We start from the raw sequence: 24143 nt of genomic DNA on the forward strand, positions 1-24143 counted from the left end.
GGTGCCTGTAGTCCCAGCTACTCAGGAGGCTGAGGCAGGAGAATGGCGTGAACCCGGGAGGTGGAGCTTGCAGTGAGCGAGATCGCGCCACTGCACTCCAGCCTGGGCAACACAGCAAGACTCTGTCTCCAAAAAAAAAAAGCACAAGAAATCTCCCTTTATTCATAACAAGCATAGAATTAGGTATTCTATTAAACTGAACAACATAACTAACTGGGAGTGACCACATACGCTCTATCACAAATTGCCTGAATGTCTGAAAAGGTCAGTGGGCCATTTCGCTCCGTGCTGTGCCACAGGCCAACCATGAGGGCAGTCAGTGACTCACTGCGTGGGTCACCCAGGGCATGTGGTGCTGAGGCTGTCAAAGAGCAAGATGGGGCTGCATCTAAACTCAGGCCTCTTCTAAGTGTCCGAACTCAGGCAAGATGCTAAAGACTTTAGAGACGTTTCCTTTTCTATAGATGGGGTTATAACACTCACCCTGTCAGGTTCTCATGTGTGTTGACAAGGCCAGCACGTGACACACCAGGGGCAGAGTTGGATGGGAACCGTCTTCCTCAGACAACATGGTCCTCAAAAGCATCAACAAAATAAGGAGAGCTGGAGAGCAGGGTGTCTCCAGCTGTGTCAGGACTGCAGCAGGGACTCAGCAACAGTCAGTCTCGTTCTCTTGTTTCATCCAAATCATACATTTAAAAAAAAAAAGTGGGGTTATCATGGATGTTTATATGGATTCCTGGGATCAGGCAAATACACCTTTCCTTGTCATTCCTTCAAGAGTTATGTCGACACAGAAACTTGCACACAAATGTTCAGAGCTTTATTCAGGATTACCAGAAACTGGAGGCAACCAACATGTCCTTCAGTAGGAGAATGGATAAATTCTGGTACCTACAGACAATGGAATATCATTCAGTGAGAAAATAAATGAGCTATCTAATCATGAAAAGGCACACAGGGACCCAAAATGCATACCACTAAGTGAAAGAAGCCAAAAAGGCTGCATGCTGTATGATTCCAATTACATGACATTTTGGAAAAGGGAAAATTACATAGAGAGTAAAACAATCCATGGTTGACAGGGGTTCGGGAGAGGAAAGGATGGATGGGCAGACAGCCCTGGCTGTTCAGGGCAGTGAGACCACCGTGTGCAACTTCACCACAACGGTGGACCCACGACAGCGTGCAGATGCCCACACCCATTGAATTAAGACCACAAAAAGGTATTAATTACATCAACTATGAACTTTCATAATGAAATAAATCATGTTTTTTAAAAGTGGACAGTTTTGTTCAGTTACTGTCTACTTTCTGAAATGGAGACAGTGGAATGCTTCCACGGTTGTGAGGATAAAAATAGCTTAGAGAATGTAATAACTAAAATAGGTGAGTAAACATTGTTAAACTATTTTATTCTCATTAAAAAGCATTGCTTAAGTCTATTTATATTTAAAAATTGAGCAAGGAGTGCAAACACATTAACATAATTTTCCTCTAGCTCCACTCGGAAGTCAGGACTGCACAGCTCCGCTTGCACCTGCGAAACACAACAACCTTTTTCAGCGTCATTAAAATATTTCAGTGGGAGGATTGACTTTAGACTCAGCCTGTGTTTTCTCCCCTGGAAAACAAAGGTTTTATGAAACAAACGAAGCCTTTACCGTCCTCAACCGAAACCCTCAGACATCTGTGGTGTCTGCTGTAAGTGCCACCAGGCTCTCCTCTGAAATCTCATAATGGGAAAATAGACTGTAGATTCTTTGAGAAAGGGGAGAATCAGAACTAATGTCGAAAGGCCACGTTCTCATTCATAAACACCTTCCTTTATAAATTCCACAGGTTTAGTTACTTTGGGATTACTATGGGCCTATTTTAAAGTGCATTTATTAATTTAGCATGAATTGTTCAAATTCATTCTGGATCCTGAGCCGATATCCAGCAATGCTGGGTGTGCGCCTGTGTGAGTCACCAGCCCTGATGAGCCTCAGGTTATTGTATTTATAAAATGAAGGTTAGGCTTGCTCCAATTTTTTTAAAACCATTTTTAATAGTAAAAACTTCTTTTGTTGTTACATAAAAATGTACAAAAACTCAAACATTACCAGTGATAATCATTTTATTAATATAAATCTTTTTATGAGCTTAATTTATGACTTAATTATAAAAGAAATAAGCAACATGAGGTGCCATTATAAAATATGGTAACCATACTTTCCTACTTTGTTTATATGTTATTGATAAATCTTGATGTATACAGAAAAGTAGTTTCAAAGAATAGTAATTTACAATAATATCTTGACTTGTAATTTCAGGGACCTTAAAAAAATTCCTGCAGCTGCTTTTTAAAGGTTCTAGAACAGTTTTCTATGTCTTACAGCTAAATAACTACAAAGAGCTAACTCTTCTCACATTCTGTATTATAAATATGTAAGTCAAAAAAGGAACAGAAAAAGTCATAACAACACATGCATGTACAAAGGGGCCTTGGCTCACATTTAATTGCATCTGCCAGTGCACATAGGTTATAGCAGAATTTTTGTGTGTAATTTTACGAGTGGATTGTTGTCAAAATAAAAATTGTCTACTATCTCTATTCAGTGGTTTATTTGCACAAATGGTGAACATATTCATAGAGATAGTGGGAGAAATTTATTTCATGGCTTACAAGAAGACAGGTTAAGTTGGGACATTTGTTTCATTAATGCTACATTTTATAATGCACTTGTATGGCATGGTACTTAAATGTATTATAAAAACTTTTAAATGCTCCATGTTACAGATGGAATTACTGGAGAAAGTACTAACTGATATTACAACTTTTAAATGCTCAGTGTTACAGATGGAATTACTGGAGAAAGTACTAACTGATATTACAACTTTTAAATGCTCAGTGTTACAGATGGAATTACTAGAGAAAGTACTAACTGATATTACAACTTTTAAATGCTCAGTGTTACAGATGGAATTACTGGAGAAAGTACTAACATATTTCCTTTGTGTGCTTTGAAGGCACAAGGCAATAATAAAGCCGCCCTTTTCCCTTTTCCCACCTATTTCCTGAAGGCCAAGCTGTGCTTTTGCAGATTAGGCCTCTCTGTAACACACACACACACACACACACACACACACACATGGCCTTTATGGTTTTAAAGGAGGAAAAGAGAATTTGCCTGGATAACTCTCACCTAGGTATTTTCAGGGTAGATCTAGAATCATCTAAGGGGTTAAGCTGGACTAGCCAATGGAAAAACAAAATGAAGATACCGGGGAGATATTCCCAAAACAGTAGCATTCCTAATGGGCCAGGCCCTAGTCACATGCAATTCCCCAGATGTGGTTGGTGTGGCCAAGGTTCCGGCATGTGACGGCTGCCTTCCTGGTGCTTCTTGTGCTGTGAGGAGCATCCCCTCCCCAGTGCCAGGGGCAGTGGTCCTCTCACCCCCTTCAGAGTAAAGGGCCAGCAGTCAGCAGTCACAGGAAAAGTAGTGAGACAGGAAGGTGAGGAGCATGAAGTGCCACCATACCTGCCTCCAGCGTCTGGCACAGAATATGATGAGGAATCTCCATGAATTGGAATCTTCCATATCTTCATACGTGTGAGTTTCTGCTAGATATAATTTGACTTATAAAAAGAAAAAAATATGATCTTCTTGTATCTAAATATTGTAGAAGACTTAATGATTGTAACCTGGATGTGTTAAATTCTGAGATGCTAGTAAATCAATATTCATCACAAATGTATTGATAATTTTTTAGAAGAACAGAAGAGATCTCATCATATTTAACGCAGTGTATCAATTGTAAGATGCATGCTAATTCCAGAAAAAGTAAAGCATAAAAAAAAAAAAATCTGAGGCTGGGCGCAGTGGCTCAAGCCTGTAATCCCAGCACTTTGGGAGGCCGAGACGGGCAGATCACGAGGTCAGGAGATCAAGACCATCCTGGCTAACACAGTGAAACCCCGTCTCTACTAAAAATACAAAAAGCTAGCCGGGCGAGGTGGCGGGCGCCTGTAGTCCCAGCTACTCCGGAGGCTGAGGCGGGAGAATGGTGTGAACCCGGGAGGTGGAGCTTGCAGTGAGCTGAGATCCGGCCACTGCACTCCAGCCTGGGCAACAGAGCAAGACTCCGTCTCAAAAAAAAAAAAAAAAAAAAAAAAAAAAAAAAAAAAATCTGTCCTAGAATGGAAAAATACAGTAAACTATTTTTAACTAGAATTTAAATGCAACATTTTAGGATATGAAGCCATCAACTGATTTTGAAAACTACTGGCTCAGATGACCTCAGCAATAGGAAACCTCTAACATATCACGAATCTAATAATGAGATAATTTTCTGTGTCTTTGCCTGGGAGTCTGTCTGAAAGTGGTGCAGTTTTTACAGAAGAGGAATAACGTGTCCCAGACTGAGAACGCTTCGCGGGCCACCATTCTGGGCAGTGCTTCAGTGTGATGTTTTAGCAGTGAGTATTCGGAAACAGTGGAATAATTTGCACTTTTTATGAAAAAGATTATCTTGTCTATTTTCCTTTAAATATGCAGCAGAAGTTTACTATTACACAACTAAATTATGTGGGTTCTCTAATTGCCCACTTATTCTACCTGGATTAACATGTGGTTTATTTCACCTTGATGCTTTTAAAGACAAGCATGTGCTGTGTGAGGGTTAGAACATGAGCCATAAACAAGGAGGCTTGAGAGGGCAGTGCCTCCCCAAAAATGCAGTACCCCAGGGCCTGCGCAGGGAACACTGCTTTGAACCTCAACACTTCTGAAATGGCTGGACATCTCTGCATGAGCTGTGCTTACCCAGTGGTTCCATTTATTCTTATATTTTACAAGTATTTAGCAAATTCTTGAGCTAGGCCATGTGGTCTACCGAAGGAATAAGATATCTGTTGTTATTATTTTATTTTATCTTATTTCAATAGTTTTGGGGAACAGGTGGTTTTGGTAAAATGCTAAAGTTCTTTATTGACGGTTTCTGAGATTTTGGTCCACCCATAGCCCAAGCAGAGTACAGTGTACCCAATGTGTAGGGTTTTATCCCTCCCCTCCCTCTCACCTTTCCCCCTAAGGCCCCAAAGCCCACTTATCATTCTTAGGCCTTGGAATCATCATCACAGCTTATGTCCCACGTATAAGTAAGAACATACAGCATGGAGTTTAGGTCAGCAGAGGGCTCCAGGGGATGGGTGGGGCAGGCCAGGACATAAAAGAGGGTCTAGAGCCAGGGTTACCCGGGAGAGGGTGGACCCATTTTGCCAAGGACCCTAACCCTAAAAACTGTAACCCTTACCCATAACCCCAACCCTAACCCTAAACCTTAACCCTAACCTTTAACACCTTACCCTAACCCCAACCCTAACCCCTAACCATAACCCTAAAACGCTAACACTAAAACCCTAACCCCCAACACTAAACCCTAATCATAACCCTAAACACAACCCCAACCCTAACCCTAACCCTAACCACAACCACAACCCCAGCCCCAAGCCTAACCTTCACCCTAACCCCTACCCCCAGCCTTTCTTACCTTTTACATCTGTCCAGATTCTCCAGTAGAAGCAGGGACCCTTGGTTCCCAGGTGTGCACCACTGCATCTGGCACAGGACTCCATATCAGTCCCCAAATAAGCACCTGAATGCTCACAGTGCAGCCATGCAGTGGAAGCTCAAGGTATATTCTCACCTCCAGAACCAGGGCCCAGCGCCTGCATCAGGCTGATCAGGCTGAAGTGAGCTGTGGCACCCAAGGTCTTCATAAGACCAAGGCCACGTTGTGCCTCCTATCACAGAGCGAGACGCAGCAGACTTCGAAGTCAGGGGCCCTTCCCTGATGACACTCCAAGCACAAAGTGCTGGACTTTCACACAATGAGGCTGCACACATTATTCTGTTTAAATCCCCACCTAGGCCACTGGGAGAAATGGTGATAGAGGGACCCTTGTGTTGCCCTGTGGTATACATGCTCTGGTTCATACGACTGCAAGCCATTTACAAGAAACTCAAGCTGAAACGCTACTTGTTTCCAACTTCTTGTTTGCAGAGGATTTACAATTTACACTCCAAAACAGACAGCCACAGAGCACACTACTCCTCTGAAGTCGCTCTGAGGGCCTCCGCATCAGTCCTAGAACTGGAAGACTGGTGGACAAGAACTGGGATGTTGATGGGGCACTGGATACTCGCTGGACACCAACCTCCTCTCACCTAACCTTACAGACGGCCCAGATCTCACCTGCCCAAATCAGACATGTTAACACACACAGCTCTCAACAGCAGGACTTACAGACACAAAACTCCAAGGTAAAGGATTGTCTCAACTCCTTGGTGTCTCAACGAACTAAAACACTGCCTAGCACAGGTGCACCATCAACCTTATTCACTAAATAAACCTCTGTATATTTTATTCATCTTTGATTGTGGAAATGATATAATGAACAAAAAGATGTTTTATAAATTGGACTAAAGACCTTTGAGGTGTCTTCACAGGATCCTATCTGGTGGACCCCCAAATCTGCCAACACAAAGAAGTCATTCGCAAACACGTGCAGAGCAGAGGCCAGACAAAACCATCTCTCTCAACCTCAAAGTGGCCTGGCAGTCACAGGAACGGCCATGTGGGGTCTGGCCTGTACGAGGAAGTCAGGCTTTTGGTTTGAGGCACCCTACTGCACCACAAAACCAAGTTCTGCCTAACAAAGAAAAAACAGCCCACTCACTCTCCCTAATATCCCAGGTGGTAATCTAAGAGCAATATCTGCTTGACACCCCTCCTCCTCCACCCACCACATCCAAGCTATCACCAAGGCCCTGGCAATCCTACCTCCTAAATGTCTCTCAAATCCACTTCTCTCCCTTCGGTGTCCCGGCCACCAGCATGACTTCTGCATGTGTGCAGCAGCCTCCTCGCAGGATCTAAAAATGCAAATCTAGTCATAGGCTCTGTGAAAAGAAATCTTGGGGCCCCAAAATTACTAAGCTAAAGGGAAAAGTGAAGCTGGGAACTGCTCAGGGCAAACCTGCCTCCCATTCTATTCCAAATCACCTATCTGCACACTAAGATAGGTGCACGTCCGATCGCCTCCTTTGGAGAGGCTAACCAGAAACTCAAAACAACGCAACATTTGTCTCTCACCTACCTGTGACCTTGGAAGCCCCCTCCCTGCTTCCAGTTGTCCCCACCTTTCTGGAATGAAGCAAGGTGCTTCTGACATGTATTGACTGATGTCTCATGTCTCCCTAAAACCAAGCTGTGCCCTGACCACCTTGGGCACTTGTCGTCAGGATCTCCTGAGGCTGTCACGGGTGCACGTCCTCAACCTCGGCAAAATGAACTTTCTAAATCACCTGAAACCATCTCAGATAGTCAGGGTTCACAGCTCCCTTTCCCGAACCCTCCCAGGAGCCCCTCATGGGCGCCCAGGTCCTGCATGCTGCTGTGGCCCAGGCTCACCTGGAGCAACTCGACTCTTCCTTACAGCCTCATGAACCTTTCAGTTCCTAAAGCTGTTTAGCCTGTGAAAGGAAAGTGAATCTAAGGGCCCAAAAATCACTAATCGAAAGGGAAAAAAGCTGGGAACTGCTTAGGGCAAACCTGCCTCCCCTTCTATTCAAAGTCACCCCTCTGCTCACTGAGATAAGTGCATATCTGATGGCCTCCTTTGGGGAGGCTATTCAGAAACCCAAAAGAATACAACAGTTTGTCTCTCACCTACCTGTGACCTGGAATCCCCGCCCCCCCGCTTCGAGTTGTCCCGCCTTTCCCGACGGAACCTACGTTCATCTTACATATATTGATGTCTCCTGTCTCCCTAAAATGTATAAAACCAAGTTGTGTCCCGGCCACCTTGGGCACATGTCGTCAAAACCTCCGGAGGCTGTGTCACGGGCGTCCGTCCATAACCTTGGCAAAATAAACTTTCTAAATTGACTGAGATCATCTCAGATATTGGGGTTCACAAGTCCATGTATGTGGACGTCCCCTGGGGTAGTGCCCCTCTCCACTGAGCTCACCCGCGTCCTCCTTGTGCGTTTTCTTCAGAAGAAATTTCACAGCTACTTGGTCCACACCTGTCGGCCCTACAGGAACCGCTGTTCTCCACAGGCACATGGGCGGTGTACCTGCAGGGGTGTGTGGAGAGGACCAGGCTCCTCTCCTAATTCCCGCTCAGTTAATAACAAAGGCAGACAAGTTGAGAAATTTGCTAACCCTATCCTTAACCCTAACCACAACCCCAACCCCAAACTTAACCCTAAAAAACCCTAACTACAAACCCAACCACAACCCTAACCCTAAACCCTAACCCCAACTCTAACCCTAAACCGAACCCGAACCTGGACTCGGACCAGCACCTTGAACCTGACCCCTGAACCTGACCTCTAACACTGACCCTTGACCCTGACCCTGACCCAGATCCGGACCCGGACACAGACCCTGCCCCTGACCCGGACCCTGCCCCTGAACCGAAACCTGACCTGGACCCTGACCCTGACCCGGACCCTGAGCGTGACCCTGACCCCAACCCAAACCCTGACCCTGACCCGAACCCGAACCACAACCCCAACCTCAACCCCAACCAAAACCCGAACCCGAACCCCAACCCCAACGCGAACCCTAACCCTTAACCCCAACCCTAACCCCAACCACAACCCTAACCCGAACCCAATCCCTAACCCCTAACCCTCACCCTAACCCTAACCTGAACCCAAAACCTAACCCGATCCCGAACCCGAACCCTGACCCTAATCCTAACCCTACCCCTACCCCTACACCTAACCCTACCCCTAAACCTACCCCTATCCCTGACCCTGACCTTACCCCTAACCCTGACCCTGAGCCTGACCTTACCCCTAACCCTGACCCTGACCCTGACCCAACCCGACCCTGACCCGACCTGAACCTGACCCGACCCGACCCTGACCCGAGCCCGACCCGATCCCGAACCCTAACCCAAACCCTAACCCTAACCCTAACCCAGCCCTACTGTATCCCCAACTCCTAACCAATGCTGAGCCCTAACCCTTAACCCCTTACCATAACCATAATCCTCATCCTAACCCTAACCCTAGCCTTATTTCCATCCCACATACTTTGTCCACGATGGGATTTTATCTCATTGTTTGGAGTAGTTGTAAATCTCTGCTCATTTAGGAGTCCTTCACTGTAACAACGACCTTGGTCTTCCACAGACCCTAAATGCAAGTGGCCCGGGATCCTGGGGACGCCATCAGCCACCAGGTGGCAGCAGGGGCCCTTTGTATTTGGACCGTGTGGCTCAGCCAGAGGACCTGGACTGGGAAACTCCTACTCACGGCCTCTCTTGGGGTGGTTTTGTTAGGTGACTATATGTCCTGGGACCATCTCCCCAGGGCCTTCGACCTCTCCTTGCTGTCCTGGCTACTGATGTACCTCCAGCCTCTTCCATTCCTCACTTCCTACTAAGACCTGGCCCCGGCATGGCCAGCTCTATGTCTCTCAGACCCTCTCAGGCCACCTTCTCTCTTCTAGGCACTGCCACTGGGCTGCTACTCACCCCATAGATCCACAGTCCCCAGGCAGTCCTATGGCAGTGTCCACTGGTGCAGCCTGCACCCCCTTCCCCCAGTCAGCCACCCCCATCTGAGTACTGAGGAAGCCCCTGCCTGATTAGAGACCTCCAGATGCAAACCCAGATCACACAGCACAGTGATAAGAGGAGGGATTCCTACCTCAAAAGAAAGGCATGGGACCAACCCCAGATCCCACCACCCTCGGCCTCAAGGGCAGGCATGACTAGAGGCCCTTGGTGACCAGGACCCGCTGCCTTCTTCACCGACTGGCTGGCATGGCCTCCCTCACCAGCGTTTCCTCCTAACACACCTGTTCTCTCTTACATACCCTAAAGCCACTTGCCAACCACCTGTCACACAGCCACCCCATGCCTGTTGCTGCTTGGCACCCACTGGGAGACAGGGATGTGAATAAACCTCATCTGAGCTGGCTGCCAGATCCTAATGGGCAGGTCCGGTCCGCCCTGTGGGAGAGGTGCTGCCCGGTGAGGCATAAAATCTCGGGATTCTGGCTGGAGGCAGCTCCTGAGACTGCTGGCATAAAGGGGAGCCGTGCCCTCCTGCTGGTGGCCCTCACCCTGTTCTGCATCTGCCGTGAGTCTGTGCCATTGGGGTTTCCAGAACATTCAGGGGCGGGGGGGTGGGGGTACCCGAGAAGGTAAAATCCTGGCATCAGGCCCCTGCAGTGAACACTCCACCTGCACCTGTCACAGAAGTGGGCAAGGACCCTGCAGAACCCGTGCCCACCCAACTCCACCCCAACCAAAGACAAAGCCCAGCTGACCCTACCCCAGCCCCGTCCAGCCTGACCTGGCCCTTCAAGCCCCTGATCAGACCAGCCTCTCATCAGTGGAAATTCCCCCACACCAGGGGCTTAACTTTCCTTCCCTGGTGATCCCAGGGAATGCTGAGTGGAAACTGGAGCAGCTAAGATTAAGGGGGATGTGAAGGGGTCTTCGGGCAAGGTGGACTTGGGGGTGTTGTGGAGGAAGCCCTGGGGAGGAGGGGTGGGCATTGAAGGGGAAGGTCTGGAGACCATGGAGGTTGGAGCCCTGGGGCAGGTCCGGGGCTGCGGTTGCACCGGAGTCACCCTGTCCTGTCTTGGCATCATCTCACTCGTGATGCAGGGCTGGCCACAGGGGAGGACTGCAAGGAGTTTTTCATGGACTTCCTGCAAACACTACTGGTGGGGACCCCAGAGGAGCTCTATGAGGGGCCCCTGGGCAAGTACAATGTCAACGAAGATGCCAAGGCAGCAATGACTGAACTCAAGTCCTGCACAGACGGCCTGCAGCCAATGCACAAGGCAGAGCTGATCAAGTTGCTGGTATGAGGGTGGGGGGCGGGGCACGCCGTTTTCTAAAGACCTGCAGCCTTACCAAGATCACCCAACACAGCACCCCCACAGCCTCCCACCTACAGACATCACACCACCCACAGACATTGAACCCGCATCAGCCAGCTCAGGTGGGCACCCCAGACCTCCTGTCCACAGAGCGGCCCCCAGACTCCATAGACCTGCTCCTCCCCAGTCTGTGGGCTACTCCTCCATGCACACATGTGAACATACACAGAGATCCAAACACAGGTGCAGACCTGCAATGCACACTGCGTGCACACATGTATAAACACATTCACACACGCATGCTCACACTGGGATACACACACACATACATGTGTGTACACCATCATGCATGCACACACACCACCCAGCTGCTGGGAGGAGATGGGCAGCAATATGCCAGACCCCCCCACAGAGGGCCTTGCTTGCCTGATGGAGCTGTGGCTCTCCGCTTATTGATCACAGCCCTCTTAGTCTGTGTGTGTCTGCCTTCCAGGTGCATGTGCTGGGCAGTCAGGACGGTGCCTAAGTGGACCTCAGACATGGCTCAGCCATAGGACCTGCCACACAAGCAGCCATGGACACGCCGCCCACTACCACCTCCCCACATGGAAATTTACCCTCAAACCATATAATCAATAAAGCCTTCCGCAGCTCAGGCTCTGGTTCCTCTCTCTCCCCCCACAGACAGACACACAAATGGGGACATCGAGAACATACTCAGGGACACAGACCCACAGACAGAGAGTCCTGCTTAAGGAGCACATGTGTGAAGGTCCTCTACAGAGGGGCACACAGGGTCCACATAGGAGCAGGCACACCACAGGCAAGACCCAAAATGGAAATCCAAGCAGACGCCATGTAGGCAGGGGGACAGAGCACAGAGCCAGACAGCACCATGTGGACAGAGGGCGTCCAGAGGGAGACGGGTGGCAGAGGCAGCGGTATGAAGTGGGAGAGACAGGGAGCCCCAGAAAGAGGAAGTGTCCAGGACTGGGTGGACACAGACCCCATGTCGCCCATAGGCTAGGTCAGGGTGGGGGTGCTCAGCATCTGAAAGCTGGTGTCGTAAGACAATAGCCGTGTGCAATAAACAGTCACACAGGCAGCCCAGGTCCAGCGGGTTTGAGAACAATCTCTCTTCCCAAAGTCATCCAAGGAAAGAGTCTGCCTAGAAGACACTGGGAGGGGCCCAAGCCCCAAGAGGACCCCCGACAAGGCCAAGAGAAGAAAAGGTACACCCATGTCCAAGGGGGATGGGAGCCACAGGTGAGCAGCCTCTGAGGAGGTCAGCCAGGGCAGCAGCAGCGCCCACAATGACTCACGCCCACCACAACCAGCACATACCCTAATCCTGACCCTGGATCCCAGGCTCTCCCACAGCCAGAACCTTCCAGCACCTCAGTTTCCCAATCTATGGTCTCTTCTGGGGGCACAGCTGAGTGGAACTGACACATCCTTGGCCACCCTGGGTGCTGAGCCCTGAAACTTCACTGCCCTGGCCCTCTTCTCCACACCTCCGTACTGTCTGAGCCCGGCCAGGAGGCCACGAGGTGCTGTCTGGCTCTGTGCTCTGTCCACCTGCCTAGATGGTCTCTGCCTGGATTTCCATTTGGCTGAGGAAGCCCTAGGAAGGGGGCCCTAGAGGACTTGGTTACAGGGGACCTGGTGAGGGGACCCAGTGAGGGGGACTTCATGAGGGGATGCCTGGACCTGGTGAGAGAAACATGGAGAGGGGGCCTGGTGAGGGGTGGTCTGGTGAGAGAACTTAGGGGAACCTGGTGAGGGGACATGGGGGGGGGCCTTGGCGCGGGGACCTGGCGAGGAGGACCTGGTGAGGGGACATGGCCAAGGAAACCTGGCGAGGAGGACCTGGTGAGTGGACATGGTGGTGGGAGGCCTGGTGAGGGGAACCTGGTCAGGGGGACTTATAGGGGTGTCCTGTTGGTGGAACCTGGTGAGGGGACCTGGTGGTGACATCTGGTGAGGGGATCAAAGGCAGAGGCCATTGTCTTGGTCACACAGACAGAATCTAGAACCTGTCATCCCACAGAGCCACATTCTAGAGTTTAGACTGGGGGACCTCTCCCCAATTCTGTAAGCCCCTGAAGAGAGAAGGCCTTTCTCTCCATGCTCCTTTTGCAGGAACTCCCTGGCACCAAGGCCAAGGGGGACAGGACGGTCTCTGAGGAGGATGGGTCCGTAGACTGCTCTGAGTGCTGTCCCTGCGCCGAAGAAGTTATAGTTCCCTCCTGGGGGGCCCCCTCCCTGCCCCTCAGCACAGCCTCAATCAAGAAGTTCCCCGTCTTTGATCACCACTCTAAGTAGGAGAAACCCGCCCAGGGCTCCCTTAGAGCCGAAAACGGTGGTGAGTTGAGGGCCAGCATGGACAGTAGCTCTGGGATACAGTTAAGCTGGTGAGGAGCTCACAGTCCCATGCAGAAAGTTCCTACCATCCCTTACTCCTGGCTCCCAGCTGGAGATCCCCACTGAGGACGCTGTGGCAGGTTCAGCAGGTCTACCCCTCAGTGTCAGCAAGAGCAGGGACGGGGACATCAGGGGCCAGCCTGGGACAGGGTCGGGCCTCCCAGCACCTGGTAACCCTCTCACTTATGGACAGAGCTGGCCATGACGGAGGAGGTATGGATGGGCACCTGGAGGCCCCATCGCCCCCGGGGACCCATCATGGCCCTCTACAGCAGCCCTGGACCCAAGTACCTGATTCCACCAACAACCGGTAAGAGCCTGAGAGCCTGGGAGGGTCAGGAGCCAGGCGGGCAGGTAGGGGGGCCGGGAAGGGCCTGGGGCTCCATCACTGACTCCCCGCGGGGAGAAGGGCAGGTCAGGCTCCAGGCTGCTCAGGGCCCACTGTGTCCGCAGGCTTCATGAAGCACACGCCTACCAAGCTCCGTGCGCCGGCCTACAGCTTCCGCGGGGCCCCCATGCTCCTGGCAGAGAACTGCTCCCCAGGACCCCGTTATAATGTAAACCCCAAGATACTGAGGACTGGCAAGGACCTTGGCCCTGCCTACTCCATCCTGGGGCGCTACCACAGCAAGACTATGCTGACCCCCGGCCCAGGTTAGTGACCCTGTCTCAGGCTCCTGCCCTGCACAGCCCCTGGCCTGCCTCTCCCTGCTGGGTGCCCCTAACCTCATGGCAGCAAGGGTGTGAGAGAGCTCAGCCGTCCTGGCCCCTTCTGTCCCATCTTTCTCTCTTGAGGGGCCACCATCACGCCTGGGCAGAGAAGACTCTGGCCCTAGAACCCAGCTTCGACCTGGACCTTTCTCTGCCAGGCCGACGTCAGACCCCACTCTCCCTGCTCAAAAATGGCCCTTGTCTCCCCAGCCCCGAAGTCAGTATTTCCATCCTGGATACCCCCTGACGAGACTTGGTCACCACCTGTGTTGGAGCCCAGAGGCCCTCTGCCTGAATGTTGGGGAGTCCTCCTCGAGCCCCCAAACTGGGCTGCATACCCACCTGCTTGTCCCAGCAACCCCCTTGGCTCCTTGTCCAGGTGACTACTTTCCAGAGAAATCCACCAAGTACGTGTTCGACTCAGCACCCAGCCACTCCATCTCCGCCCGAACAAAGACGTTCCGAGTGGACAGCACCCCAGGTCTGCAGCAGCCCCAACCGTCCTCAGCCAAATGGACCTGGGGATCCTGGGTGGGGTGGGTGAGATGGGGCAGCCTGACGGCTGATCTCCAGAGTTGGGGGAACCCAGGGAAGGAGCAGTGGGCCCTGTTCCAGCCTGAGGCTCCACGTCCAGAGTTGGGGGGAACCCAGGGAAGGAGCGGTGGGCCCTGTTCCGGCCTGAGGCTCCAGTCCAGAGTTGGGGGAGCCCCAGGGAAGGAGCGGTGGGCCCTGTTCCGGCCTGAGGCTCCAGTCCAGAGTTGGGGGAACCCAGGGAAGGAGCGGTGGGCCCTGTTCCGGCCTGAGGCTCCACGTCCAGAGTTGGAGGGAACCCAGGGAAGGAGCAGTGGGCCCTGTTCCGGCCTGAGGCTCCAGTCCAGAGTTGGGGGAGCCCCAGGGAAGGAGCGGTGGGCCCTGTTCCGGCCTGAGGCTCCCGTCCACCCTGAGGCTCCTGTCCACCCTGCAGGCCCCGCTGCGTACATGCTGCCCATGGTGATGGGGCCCAACACCGTTGGCAAGGTCTCCCAGCCCTCCTTTTCCATCAAGGGCCGCAGCAAGCTGGGCAGCTTCAGCGATGACCTACACAAGGCAAGGGTCACCCCAGCTGAGAATGGAGAATCACCCCCAGCCATCTGAACCCTCCCCCAGAACCAGGACCCACCAGCTCAGCCCTGCCTTGCCAATGCCCCTCAGCCCTCTCAGCCCTTCATCCTCTGGGTGCCTGCCACATGCTGGGGTCACACTGCAGTGCTGAGGAGGGGCAGGCAATAGGACAGAAGGGAGAGGCCCAGGCCCCAGCATGGACAGTGCTGAGGACAAAAGATGGGGTTTATGAAGCACTGCCTGGAGAGAGACAGGCAATCTTAGGACGGCACGGGGAGGAGGAAAAAATAAACCAGGAGCTGTTTGGGGGAGGAGGGTCCTGGTTTCAGAAACAGCCAGTGCGAAGGCCCTGGGTGGCACATGCCTGAGAGCTTGAGGGGCCTGAGATGGGAAAGCAGCATCATGGCACCCAGCAGCCCTTGTCCATGTCGGTTTTGCCAGCCCCAGGCCCTCAGGTCCAGCGGGGCAGCGACAGCCTCTCTCACACATGCTCAGGGATGTTCCCAGGACTGGCACATGGGGGAGGTCATCGCCAGCGTGAGGCTGAAATGGAGGAAGAGACCCCCACATGAGAAGGTGCTCCACAAGCAGGGGGGTGTGGTCTCCCCAGTGTGACAGAAGACAGAAGGAGACCCTGATGCACGGGCACTAACTTGTAGCTGACCCTGTTGACTCGGCCTGAGACCCTCCGTCTAAGTTTGCTCCCTGTCCTCTAGGGCCACGCGCCCTGGGTAGGTTGAGTTTTTCTGAGCCTCCTTTACCTCTCAGACCCCAGGTCCCGCAGCCTACCACCAGACTGACGTGCAGGTGACCAAGTTCAAGGCTCCACAGTACACCATGGCTGCTCGTGTAGAGCCCCCAGGGGACAAGACCCTCAAGCCAGGACCAGGCGCCCACAGCCCTGAGAAGGTCCAGGAAGAGCACAGCTCAGAGGGGTCAGGGTGGGGTCGGGGGCCTGACCCAGAGGAATGTGTAGGAAAGAGCAGGGGAGGGGGGTTGGGACACAGACAAGGGGAAACAGCGTCAGGCTATGGAAGGGCACAGCCAAGAGTGGGTGGAGGAGTGGGTTGGGAGGGGAGGCACCTGCACCCTGAGGACCCTGTACACATCCAGCACTAGCCCCACAGGTAACCCTTCAGGGACATGGAAGCAGCGGCCTTGCCCTTTTCCCTAGACACTATGACAGCTACTACTGCTGAGTGCTCTGTGTTCAAACTGGGAGCACAGCTGCTGGCCACCTTGGCCCCAGGTTCCAGAAGGACAGCAGCCCAGCCCCAGCCAGGGCAGAGACCTGCAGGTGGGGGCAGGGGTGCTGGCTCTTATCATAGCCCCTCCTCTCCCAGGTGACCCTGACCAAGCCCTGCGCCCCAGTTGTCACCTTTGGCATCAAACACTCTGATTACATGATTCCCCTGGTGGTTGATGTGGAATAGGCTTATCACGCCCAGCATCTGCACAAGAGATCCACTGGGCCACAGAGCTCAAGGCTGTCTTCACCAGCTGGGCTGGGCCAGCCTGGCCCTGCAGGGCAGAGCACGCTTGTTTGGGCAATTGCAACCAGTTACTTTTTTTCTATGCTATTTTACCATATGTTAATCTTGTTTTCTGCTGTGCCCAAATTATTTAATAAATCACATTGCATTAATAAGGGTTTGTCTTGGTGAAAACATCAGGCTTTTCCAGAAAGGAGTCCCCGTGTGCTGTCAGCTCACATGGGTCCCATCCTGGCTTCTAGGGCCCAGGGTCCGCTTGGAGACAGGGGAGGGCCCAGGGTCTGTGTGGGGAGAGAAGGGAGGGCCTGAGTGCCTCGGACACCCTGCTCCACACTGTCCCTCCCAATGCTTTCTGCCTTGAACCCAAAGACGGCCACACCTGTGCTCCTCACCTGAGCAATGCTGTGTCCCTTCCCCTGAATTTGGACTGCAGCCTGTGGCGCTCCTGAATCATGAGGCAGAAGTGATGCCACCAGGCTTCTGAGGCCAGGTATACAACATGCCAAGGAAACGGCTTCTGCCTGGACACCATGGCCCACCCTACCCCCACCCTTCCACCACGTGTCCATGTGTGCTCCAGCACCAGCCATCATGTTGTGAGGAGGCCCAACCATGGCGAGACTGAATGCTTCATCTCAGGCAGTCAGCCCGGCCACAGGCACTCAGCCTGGCCAGGCCCTCCACGCACCAGCACTGACCTCTGGACCTGTGAGTGAGCCTTCAAGTGAAGGCAGCCCCAGGACCACATCTCCCAGTGAGGCCTCGACATGATAGAGCAAAGACGGCCAACCCTGAGGCAGTGCCCCGTCTCCAATTCAATGAGACATGATAAATCATTGCTATTTTAAGTGAAGCTTTAGGGTGACCTGTTACACATCAATGGGTAATACAGGGAGTACAAGGAGGACAGGGACAGGGAAGGTGGGGTGTCCGCTGGGCCTGAAGAGGGGGATCTCCAGAAGGCTGTCCAGGAGTCCAAGGCCAGGCCTCAAGAAGTAGAGGCTGGATTTCAACTCAGCCTTTCAGGGAGGTCACTTTAGGACGGGTGACCTTGACAGACACACTGGTAGGACCATCACCTGCACCTGTATAAAGCACAATACAGCTGCTGACCCTCACTTAGCTGTGATCAAGCCAGGCTGTGGATTCGAAGCACTTTATGGTTACTTTTTTTTTTTTTTTGAGATGGAGTCTCGCTCTGTCACCCAGGCTGGAGTGCAATGGCGCAATCTCAGCTCACTGCAAGCTCCGTCTCCCAGGTCAAGCGATTCTCCTGCCTCAGCCTCCTGAGTAGTTGGGACTACAGGCATGTGCCACCACACCCGGCTAATATTCCTATTTTTAGTAGAGACGTGGTTTCACCATGTTGGTCAGGCTGGTCTCGAACTCCTGACCTCATGATTCACCCACCTTGACCTCCCAAAGTGTTGAGCTCACAGGCATGAGCCATTGTGCCCGGCCTCCTCCTTTATTCCCTAAGTGGTGATGCTATCAGGAACCCCGTCTGCATTTCAGGAACTTGGGCAGGGAAGAGTAACACAGCAGGAAGTGGGTGAGTGTGGGGCAAAGGAAGAGAGATCAGATTGCTACTGTGTCTATGTAGAATAGGAAGACAAAAGAAACTCCATTTTGATATGTACAAAGAAAAATTGTTCGGCTTTGAGATGCTGTTAACCTGTAACGTTAGCCCCAACCCTGCGCTCACAGAAACATGTGCTATATGGAATCAAGGTTTAAGGGATTTAGGGCTGTGCAGGATGTGCCTTGTTAACCATACGTTTGCAGACAGTACGCGTGGTAAAAGTCATCACCATTCTCCATTCTCTATTAACCAGGGACACAATGCACTGCGGAAAGCTGCACGCACCTCTGCCCAAGAGAACCTGGGTATTGTCCAAGGATTCCCCCAACTGAGACAGCCTGAGATATGGCCTCCAGGGAAGGGAAGGCCTTACTGTCCCCCAGCCCAACACCCGTAAAGGGTCTGTGCTGAGGATTCGTAAAACAGGAAGGCCTGTTTCCCACATGTCCCTGGGAACGCAATGTCTCGGTGTAAAGCCAACTATTCGTTTATTCTAAGATAGGAGAAAACTGCCCTGTGGCTAGAGGCGAAATATGCTAGTGGTGATACTGCCCTGTTACTCTTTGCTACACTAAGATGCTTGGGTAAAGAGAAACCTAAATCTAGCCTACATGCACATCCGGGCACAGTACCTAAACTTATTTATGATGCAGATTCCTTTACTCACGTTTTCCTGCTGACCTTCTCCCCACCATCACTCTGTTCACCCTGTTCTCCTGCCTCACTCCCCTTGCCGAGATAGTGAAAATAGTAACCAATAAACACTGAAGGATCTGGGAGACTGGCGCCGGTGCCGGTCCCCTGGTCCCACTGTTCTTTCTCTATACTTTGTGTCTTCTTTCTTTCCTCAGTCTCTCGTCCCACGTGACGAGAAATACCCACAGGTGTGGAGGGCAGGCCCCTTTCAGGTGAGTCTGTGGCTGCTCTGCCCAAAGTCAATCCTGATGGAGTGAATAAGGGAAGGGGCAGGGTTTACAGCACCAGTGCCCATGGCCAGCCTGTGAACCAGGGTGAGCCGCACACAAAATTCCCTCAAATCCCAAGGCAATCAGGACAACAGAGACCATGTGATTAGTTCTTCATGAGGTTATGTGTACTACAAATTTTTATTGTTAATGTTTCTCATCCTGAAATTATGGGATACAGCCTAGCAGTTTGTCCTTACTTGGCAGAGTGGGTAACCCTGGCTCTCATACTGAGCCCCCAAGATTCCTTTTGGTTTTACTGGTGTCAGGGAGTGTAGTCACAAACCCTGCTCATTTACAGGGTCAGGTGCACAGGGCTGAGCTGGAGGGTTAGGGTCGGGCACAGCAGCAGCAGGGTTGCCACTCTCCCTTTGTGGAATCCTTCTTAATACAACAAGAGTGAGAAGCAGAAAAGCAAACCACAAAGGAAGTCCAGCCCAGACCCCAAACAACCTGGGAGGGTTGCAAACAGCTGTGGAGACAGGTGGGGAGGGAACACAGTGACTGAGTCTCAGAGACAGCAAAGCACCTCTCCAGCGAAGGCCAGTCTGAGATACAGCCTAATTTTCCAGCTCACATCAGCAAGGTGGGCGGGTACCACCAACCATGGGAAGCGCACCTGGGGTATAGCTGGTTACCACAGCTCAGCCACATTCACCAAAATGGAGGTCAGCCCTCCATGGCCCAAGAAAATATGGGAGATAAAGGGTTGGCTCCTGCAGTGACCAGATGGAGACCCAACGCAGGCAGCTGCTACCATGCTTGGTGACCAGGGTACAAGCCCCTGATGAGCTCGCCGTGGCAGACAAGGACACTGGTGCCTGAGGAACGACGGGCCTGCAAAGGGACATCCGAGAAGGGGGAAGCAAGCTGGGAGCAAGACCAGCCCAGCTAGGTTTCAGGGCAACAGCAAAGCCCCAGAGACATGGGGGCAGGTGAGTCCACCTTGCTGGGTGAGAAGTGAGCTTGCACTGCATAGGGGAAGAAGGTGGACTCCTCCAGGAGGCTGACAGTCTCAGCCAGGTACAACGGAGGGCTCAGGTCACAAGGAAGGGGGCTATGGTGAGCGTGCATGGAGAAAGGTGGGCTTGCTGTGTGGAAGGAAGGAGGGGAGGGGAAGGGTGAGCAAAGTGGGGCTGCAGGTACCAGGCTGTGGCTGATCTGTGGTCAGCCTGGAGCTCAGAGGCAGTTCTGGATTGACAGGACACACGGTGTGACCACACAGGTTGGGGGACAGTGATCCCATAGTCCCCAAGGAATGACTGGGAGGCAGAAGATTGGAACAGGACAGAGAAGGGCACAGAAGCACACGGCTCATGCTTTAAAGGTGTTTTTATGCCAAGGGGGCAAGGACCTCACCTTGAGGTGGGGAGAAGCCGTTGCCCTGCCAGTCCAGTGGTTTGAACATGAGCCCAGCCCAGTGGACAGGGAAGGCCCAGGGAGAGGTGGGTAGGGAGGGCATCCTGCAGAGGCTGGGGACAACGAGGATGGCACAGAACGCCATCACAGCCAGAGGAGTCTGGCAGGGCTTGGCGGAGGCGCCAGAGTTACCAGCAAGCTATATGGCAACAACTGATAGCCTCACAGGAACCTTCTTGTGTAGACCCACAGTAGCTCCCCGGCCCTGCCTGCTTTGCCTGACTCTGAAATGCCAGACAGGCCCATTTCTAGGTCTGTTCTTCTGAAAATACATCTTTGGTGCTGGGTAGATCCTGAATCCTGAGAATACAAGTTTCTGCTCCTGGATACAAAGTAACATGACCCAAAAGGATCCCGCCCAGTGGCTAGGCCAAGGCTGCAGTCCACTCCTTCATCCACAGCCCGTTCTCCCCAGGGGTCTCACTTCATCTGCAGGACTGGAGAGTAGACACAGAGAACTCACAGCAGGGTGGCCGCACTGGTCTCCCGTACTCAGCAACCATGGCCAGGAGTAACTGCCATCTCCAGGCTGAGAAGCCTCAGTCGGAGGAGATAGCACCCACTTAGGGTTCACAGTCCCTTCCTGTGTCAGTTCCAGGAACCTTGGATCACAGACATGGCCTCATCCAGACAAGGACATGACCGTGGAGCCTTCAGATGTCAGCCTACCATGCCATCCAGGTACCGGTTCTGATCCTCTGCATCCCTATCGATGTCCAGGGCAAGCTGTTCAAGAGCTGGGAGAAAAGCTGCAGGCCACAGGTGGCCACGTCTGGGATTCAATAGTTGCTCTGCTCAGACCTGGCTCCTCCAGACACGCTGTGGCCCCAGCTCTGCTTGTGTCTCTAGCACCTGGGGGAGGGGGGAGGGGCTGGGCCTTGGTTTCCCCGAGACAGTCCCTTCCACACATGGGACCAGCCAACATGAGCTCATCAGGTCACAGGCAGCCACAGCCTCCTGCCACACAGAAGGAAGATTCCTGGCCCACGATTATAATTTCAAAGGAGTACTTTGTAGGTAAGTCCTCCGGAGCCCAAGACGCCAGGCAGGGAAGACCCTGGCTGCCCTTGGCACCCACAGACACCAGCTCCCACTGGCTCACGTCCTTGCCCTCGACAAGAAGTAGGAGAGGATGAAGAAGGCCACAATTAGACCCACGGCCATGCCACACAGAAGCTTCCGGTTGTCTCGTCCGGACCTTGCCATTGTGGAAAAGCGCTTCACACTCCCTGTAAGCAGGCCAGTCACGCTTGTGAAATCCGAGTCCTAAGGGAGGAATCCCAGCAAGATCACACAGAAGTGGTGATTTGACCGCCCACCCGCACCAGTGCTGAGGGAGACACTGCAAGCTCTGTAGCAGGTAGTGCTGGGGGCAGGGCACTGATTCACGCACACTGTGGGCCCTTACCATGCCATCCAGGTACCGGTTCTGATCCTCTGCATCCCTATCGATGTCCAGGGCAAGCTGTTCAGCACACAGAGAGGGCAGGGTTGGGCCACAGCAGACACATAATACAGCACTCACCCTTCCCAGACCAGACAAACCCTGCCAACAACTCTGCCAGACACAGTGGGGCAGCAGTAGGAAGGTCCAGGTGTCAGCTGGGGCCTCATGCAGGTGAGCACAGCCACGAATCGAACAAGGAGGATGGAAAACTGCCTGAAACTCCTCTGGGCCCTCTACCTTCCCTCTGATCCCCATTCCCCAAGGGCACCAGGTGGAGGTAAGAGGACAGACCACCACTGACCGATTTGAGCCTGGTGACTTTGGAGGCCAGGCTGTCGGCCATTCGCTTGTTCTCCCGGTCTAGAATCTCTTCCACAGCACCCGGGCTCTGAGCTGAGAAAAGAGAGGGGCTGAGGGATGGCATCCATCCGTGAGCGAGGCACCTGACCCCTCTCACTCCAACCACAACTGGGTGAGTTGGAAATCTAGGGGCCCTAACCTAGGTTCCAGCAGGTGAATCTTGCACATGTGAGACAGGCTGCATAAAGGACGACGTGTGCAAGGGCCTGTCATGTGAACACGTGTCCTGTGTACATATCCAGGTGGGGATGGGCCAGCACCCACAATGGGTTCGGTCCACCAGCACCTTCTGCAACTGTGTAGCAAAAACTGGACCCAGCCCTGGGATGCTAGTAAGATGTGACACTTGCATCCAGGGAGGTCGCCATCTGTGTATGTGCAGCCCATTCTTATAGAAAAAGAGTAAACTCTGCTAAAAGCATAGGAAAGACTTGAGAAAAGTACCCAGCAGGGCAGCAGAAAGGCTCCTGCAGGGACGACCTTTAAGCTGGGTCCTGAAGAGGTGGCAAGGAACCAGGACAGAACATTGGGAAGGCCCTTTACCGCACAGAAAAGGGCTGAGCAAAGTTCCCAGTTTCCCGAGATGGGGGCTGAGGTCGACCAGGAGCGGGATCCCTGGTCTGCATCCCACACAGGACTTCCTGCAACACCCAGGGCACAGCGCTTGCAGAGGCCTGGCCTGTGACAGGCTGGGCCAGGCGATAAGGAATTTCTGTCACCTCAGGTGGGTGAGAACCACCTCCTCCCTAGCTTCAACGTAAGGAAGGGATGCCAGCGCCCTTCCAATCACTTCATGTTCATTAATTCCTTTCATCATCATAACAACTCAGAAAGACAAGTATCAATATCCCACTTTGCAGAGAAGAACACGGGCTCCAGGAGGGGAAATGGGGCCACTGAGGCCCAAGTTAGTTAGCAGAGGCCTGCTTGGACACCAGCGGAGCACAGCCTCTACTCCGAGGGCCTGGCCTCGGGACCTGTCGAATGCCGAGACTCCCGCTCACCCCGCACCCATGCAAAACGATCTCACAGGGAGCGGCGGGGAGTGGGGGGACCCCGCAGCTGCGCGACCCCTCGCTGGAGCTGCTGGGCCGCCCCGCCCGCCGTCCTTCCTAGCGGCAGTGCCGGCCGAAACCCGGCCCTGCTGGGACCCGGAAGGATCCGAATCCGCCCCCCTCACAGGGTCCTCCCCGCCGAGGTCACCCCAGCGGGGCCAGAGGCAGGCGCACGCGGCTCTACAGGCAGCGGCGTTGGTTCCGGCCCGGCCCTGCCCCCAACAGCTTCGCTCTCCCGCGCTCACCCCGAGCCCAGTCCGCCATCGTGCCCTGCCCCGGCTCCTGGACGCCGACACCGACGCTGCCACAGCCGCCTCAGACGTGGCGCAGTCACGGGGAAGGGGTTTCCGGCCCCGCCCCCCGCCAGCGATGGCCCCGCCTCCGCGCCAACCACGCCCCTAGATGGCCCAGCCGCTTCCGCGTCGGGCTCGCGGATTTCCGGCTTAGGGCAGAGGGTGGGGAACCGCGGAGCGCGGAAGCGATGGGCGTCGCTGTGACTTATTTTCAGCACTGTCGCCCAGGCAGTGGCGCGATCGCAGCTCACTGCAGCCCCCGCCTGCCGGGCTCCCAAGGTGCTGGGATTACAGCAGCACCGCGGATGTGACGTTTGTTTGTTGTTCCTGTGAACGTGGGGCGGGGCGGGGCCGTTTGCCTGCTCAGTGCCAAGACGATGGTGGTGGAAAG

General features: G+C 53.2%; 3 protein-coding genes and 1 pseudogene across 5 annotated transcripts; 2 read left to right on the plus strand and 2 right to left on the minus strand.

Moving 5' to 3' along the window:
* Positions 1 to 9204: 9204 nt before the first annotated feature.
* Positions 9205 to 11552, plus strand: SCGB1C1 (secretoglobin family 1C member 1). The gene is made up of 5 exons (XM_030917842.1): positions 9205 to 9246; positions 9517 to 9631; positions 9996 to 10151; positions 10685 to 10884; positions 11396 to 11552. The coding sequence occupies exons 1-5, from the start codon at positions 9205 to 9207 to the stop codon at positions 11426 to 11428; spliced, it is 546 nt and encodes a 181-aa protein (XP_030773702.1). The 3' UTR covers positions 11429 to 11552.
* Positions 11553 to 13527: 1975 nt separating this feature from the next.
* Positions 13528 to 16571, plus strand: ODF3 (outer dense fiber of sperm tails 3). Of its 2 annotated transcripts, XM_030918586.1 has the most exons (6): positions 13528 to 13636; positions 13780 to 13980; positions 14417 to 14518; positions 15002 to 15123; positions 15907 to 16047; positions 16482 to 16571. In XM_030918586.1, exons 1-6 carry the CDS (start codon positions 13528 to 13530, stop codon positions 16569 to 16571), a joined length of 765 nt encoding a protein of 254 aa, XP_030774446.1. The 2 variants fall into 2 exon arrangements, with proteins under 2 accessions (XP_030774446.1, XP_030774447.1); XM_030918587.1 differs by lacking the exon at positions 15907 to 16047.
* A 2713-nt stretch (positions 16572 to 19284) lies between these two features.
* On the minus strand, positions 19285 to 20682 carry LOC104672648 (annotated as a pseudogene). The gene is made up of 2 exons (XR_004053581.1): positions 20538 to 20682; positions 19285 to 20344 (listed from the first exon to the last, which is right to left on the minus strand). The product of XR_004053581.1 is annotated as an uncharacterized LOC104672648 (transcript).
* BET1L (Bet1 golgi vesicular membrane trafficking protein like) lies at positions 19285 to 23836 on the minus strand. Its single transcript, XM_010376474.2, has 4 exons — positions 23705 to 23836; positions 22346 to 22437; positions 22006 to 22062; positions 19285 to 21863 (listed from the first exon to the last, which is right to left on the minus strand). The coding sequence occupies exons 1-4, from the start codon at positions 23721 to 23723 to the stop codon at positions 21696 to 21698; spliced, it is 336 nt and encodes a 111-aa protein (XP_010374776.1). The 5' UTR covers positions 23724 to 23836; the 3' UTR covers positions 19285 to 21695.
* Between the last annotated feature and the right edge of the window lie 307 nt (positions 23837 to 24143).

Source organism: Rhinopithecus roxellana, chromosome 15 (genome assembly GCF_007565055.1).
Source record: "Rhinopithecus roxellana isolate Shanxi Qingling chromosome 15, ASM756505v1, whole genome shotgun sequence".
In the NCBI taxonomy this organism is placed as follows: domain Eukaryota; kingdom Metazoa; phylum Chordata; class Mammalia; order Primates; family Cercopithecidae; genus Rhinopithecus; species Rhinopithecus roxellana.